Below are 2,257 nucleotides of genomic sequence, written 5' to 3'. Positions count from 1 at the left end.
ATCATTCTCTCTTTCAGCACAAACGATACTTGGTGACAGGAGCTATTCTATTCGATACCGTAATAAGAATTGCTTTGCGTGGAAATTCTTATTAAACAGCGCACGTGAAATAACATTGCTACAAAGTGGAATGGAGAAAACGCAACTCTTTAATCCTAAATGCAGAAAAGCAAGCGAATTTAACCGGAGCGAAAACTAGCCGATATAAAATCTCTTTCTTGGAGAAGCGTATAATCACCTCACGAATGATGGAATTCAGTACGGAAAACAGACAGGTGTACTTTTCAACGCTGCAGAGAATCAACGACAGCGGGGTGTAGCGGTCGTTCAAGACCGTATTCTCCAATTCGATGATTTCTTCGCGAAACGGCTCCAGCGCTTGATCCATTCCATCGCACAGAGCGCGTATATACAAACCGGGAGCCACGCATTCTGCGGGACAAAACGATTAAACTGAATGCGAAACGTCAACCGCGTAAAATGTGTTTCATCCCGCTTCTCCTCGAACCTTTCGCATCCTCGCTGCTCACTGCGTGTATGAAGTCTCGCACGACGTTGCACTCCTTCACAATGTCCAATATCCTGCCGAGCAGCGCTCGTTCTCCGGGATGTAAGTATTTGTCGAGATCTACAGACTGGATGAGAAAGTTGGCGAGAAGCACGTAAAGGTAGCGCAATAATTAAAATTATGTATATTGCTTAATTTACATATTACTTCTTGTTACATTGTACAACGTGCACTCACATCTGTCTGTATTATTTGCGATACACTGGTCGAGCATCCCCAAAGTGACAATAAGATCTCGTGCAACATTTTAAATACTAGATCTGGAAAATGATAAAAATTCGCGTATACTGTGTTCATTTAACGCAAGTGATATTTAATACTATGGTACACAAAAGAGGTATACTTATGCGAGAGAATATTTAAATTATACAAGTGAAATAAGTGTCCGTTGTCGATACGAACAACAGGGATAACATGTTATAAAAATGTATATACTTTAATTAATTGTAGTCGCTCATTCTGTCTCTGTTCCCAATCTCATTTCAGTTGGAATCGCGTGCTCTCAAAGATCATCAAAGATCTGTTTGTCAATATATTACATATATCCATCTTTTAAAGAGCTGCGACACTTACGCCGCGATGGAGCAATTCGGAAATTGATACCGACAAGGTCGGCAAGTTACCCTGTGTCGATATCGAATATTATTTGCAAGTATACACTTAATTTTTCTTCTCTGTTTTTCCTCTTTCTCCTTTCTCGTTAGATCAAAGTTATACAGTCAAAGTCTGACGCAACAGTCAGGCTGCGGTCAAGCCGCCGCTACAAATGCTTCGCATCGTTTCTCTTCTCCTTTTACCTTTATTGATAGAAAGGAAAAGTAAAATACTTGGAAGCATTTGTGGCGGCAGTTTGACCACAATCACGTTATAATATTAAAATCAGTGTCGGCAAGTCAGGGATCATAGAATTGAATTGGAATCTCGTCAGTATACGTGTAGAATGTAAACTAAAAGGGTATGAAGTATGTGTATGCGTATACCAATCGTGTAAGTAGCGCAGAAGTTAACCCCTGTTTGATTCAACTTTGTTTAAGGTAATAAAACGTGAACGTGGCGAAACGCGCAGGCACTGGCAAGATATATCGGACGTGTTCATCGCCCGCTCGAATATCGTACGGAAAAGAAAGAAAAGTGGACTTGGCAATCGTATGGCGACAGACGAGCATAAACGCTTGGCTGACGTCGTGAAGGGAACTCACGCCCTGTTGCGTGCCGAGTGTCATCAATATGGCGCTGAAATCGCGTGGGAGCGCCATTTGGCGCGAAAGGACGTTTTGCAGGTCAGCGACGTATTTAGCCTGCGTTTGTTTTCTCCCACCGGGAGCATAAACTATACTGAAAGTCTATAATTTACGTAACGTAAACTATAGAGTTTCAGTATAGTTTATGTTCCCAGTGGGGGAAAAAACGAACACAAGCTTAAACTACGTTGTCGTTTATCTTTGAATTTTGCCGGGGAATCAAATAGGCAAATCGTCACGAGTATTAATGGAATCCAGGAGTTACGGAGATAATTGATGAATATCCGAAGATATCGACTATAGACATAATTACATTTTTCGATTACTATAACATAAATATCTAAATAATTATATGTATAGTTTTTAATGCATACCGACACAGTCAAATATAGTTTTGTCCCCTGTAAATCTTTTTATTAGCTTTTACGGTCAAAAGAATACCAGGATG

General features: G+C 40.5%; 1 protein-coding gene across 1 annotated transcript; it reads right to left on the bottom strand.

Annotated features, from left to right (window-relative positions):
• Positions 1 to 184: 184 nt before the first annotated feature.
• LOC105561804 (gamma-tubulin complex component 4-like) lies at positions 185 to 1,139 on the bottom strand (the record flags this gene model as incomplete). Its single annotated transcript, XM_012012123.1, has 4 exons — positions 1,004 to 1,139; positions 746 to 828; positions 509 to 635; positions 185 to 432 (listed from the first exon to the last, which is right to left on the bottom strand). Coding segments are annotated over exons 2-4 (444 nt in total), but the record flags the coding sequence as incomplete, so codon positions are not given.
• Between the last annotated feature and the right edge of the window lie 1,118 nt (positions 1,140 to 2,257).

This window comes from Vollenhovia emeryi, unplaced genomic scaffold, assembly GCF_000949405.1.
Source record: "Vollenhovia emeryi isolate VEMERY1.0 unplaced genomic scaffold, V.emery_V1.0 DF945159.1, whole genome shotgun sequence".
Lineage (NCBI taxonomy): Eukaryota > Metazoa > Arthropoda > Insecta > Hymenoptera > Formicidae > Vollenhovia > Vollenhovia emeryi.
This window is presented reverse-complemented; position numbering and strand designations above follow the sequence as displayed.